Genomic DNA, 1,674 nt, shown 5'->3' with positions numbered 1-1,674 from the left:
AATCCGTCATCGGAAGAAATCAGAGTTCTGGTGGGATTCTGAAGAGGTCCTGTGTATATGTGACCGGATCTAGGCTTGGTTCTGAAGAGGTCCTGTACAGTATATATGTGTTGTCCTCATTCATGGACATTTATTCTGCGCTGCATTCAGAGTCCCACCTCATCCTTGTCATGTGTGGGACCCCTCCTAGACCTGGCGCCGTGCGGACTGATGACGCCATGCGGACTGATGGCGCCGTGCGGACTGATGACGCCATGTGGACTGATGGCGCCGTGCGGTTGGAAGTTTGTTCAGTCGCCTCCACCACGTGAGAATATCTTCCACGCCGAGCGCCGCCTCAGCCTTCCAGAACATTCCGCGCCATTCATGTCGATCATATAACAACGCAGACCAAAATAAAACATTCCGCGTGTCACATGACAGACATTTTCCCTCTTTTTTTCTTTCTCTCACTTCCTGTCCTCGTGACACCCGTAGCAGAAAAAGAAAAGTTCTGCTCATCGTTCGGTTATAAAACTCCGCTCCGAACAACGATCACTCATTGATTTTATCTCAGCAGCCGTTCGGCGAAGATGCTGACCGCGCTGCCTGGCATTCAGAACCTGCAGCTCTGCATTTCCAGACAGGGACGCGACAATATGGGACAGCATGTGACGGGTCGCTATGGCGCTGATAGCGCGGCGTACGAGATTTCCGCGTATTGATGGGAATTAATTTGCAGGTTTTTTTGGTAACTATCTGCAGGTGAATATTGGGGGGACGGGACATTAGAGTGTAAGCTCCTCTGTACAGAGACTGATTGTGACTGTGGGGGGGGGAGGGGACATTAGAGTGTAAGCTCCTCTGACTCTGAGACTGATTGTGACTGGTTCAGTCCTCTGTATAGGTATAGCGCCCCCATAGACTGGAGAGCAGCGCGCCCCGTCCTCTCCCCCCCGGCGCTCAGACTCTCGGCAGTCACTCCGCGCGTCGGCGGTGCTGAATAACCGCTAATGAAGGGAATGGACACAAGTAAAGATTTCCCCCCTCCGGCGACAATTCACATCTGCAGCAAAATCAATCAGCCATCGATTTCCATTGCGCCGTCTTACGTGTTTTGTTCTCCAGTCCCAATCAGTCCTCCGCACCCGGCGCGCCCGAGCGTCACTCAATGGCCGCAGAAGTAGGGCAGCCGGCGCCGCGCACCCTCCGACCCCCGATGGAATCTTTATGTAAGATGTCGGGAGTTCGCAGCAGGCGGTGCCGAGGAAAGTTGCGAAAGTTCCAGAGAACAAAATGCGTCCTGTCGTGTCTGTGACCCCGTTAGGGCAATTCAAAGTCGCTCTTCCTACCCGCGCTTATCTCACCGCCTGCAACGGTTCCATCATTCCGTATGAAATGTCACAATGATAGTGACTGTGGGGGGGACATTAGAGTGTAAGCTCCTCTGTACAGAGACTGTGAGGGGCACAGCAATTCATTATTTTATGGGGAAAACTGGGTCGGCTGTGGAGGGTCAAACCGATTAATGCACGGTACCTCACAGTGCACCAACCTGTGCGTTACAGTGCGGCAGGAGAGTTGCATTGCCATTTGTTAGAATGGCACCCCAAACGCACCTCCTGGCTGCAACGTCATCAACCGCATTGCAACACACAGTGCTGTAATACCGTACATTGCATTGCAGTGCAGTTG

The 1,674-nt window shown here is 52.9% G+C and overlaps 1 protein-coding gene across 1 annotated transcript in view; it reads left to right on the top strand.

The window, feature by feature from the left end:
- Positions 1–1,297, top strand: part of LOC108801199 (AT-rich interactive domain-containing protein 3A-like) — a 113,642-nt gene extending 112,345 nt beyond the window's left edge. The window contains exons 4-5 of the mRNA XM_018573130.1: positions 151–307; positions 1,108–1,297. Coding sequence (XP_018428632.1) covers positions 151–307; positions 1,108–1,297 — 347 coding nt within the window. The remainder of the gene's footprint in view (positions 1–150; positions 308–1,107) is intronic.
- Positions 1,298–1,674: the final 377 nt, after the last annotated feature.

This window comes from Nanorana parkeri, unplaced genomic scaffold, assembly GCF_000935625.1.
Source record: "Nanorana parkeri isolate BGI_ZX_2015 unplaced genomic scaffold, ASM93562v1 scaffold2248, whole genome shotgun sequence".
NCBI lineage: Eukaryota > Metazoa > Chordata > Amphibia > Anura > Dicroglossidae > Nanorana > Nanorana parkeri.
Note: the sequence above shows the minus strand (reverse complement) of the source record. Positions and strands in the feature narration are given on the sequence as shown.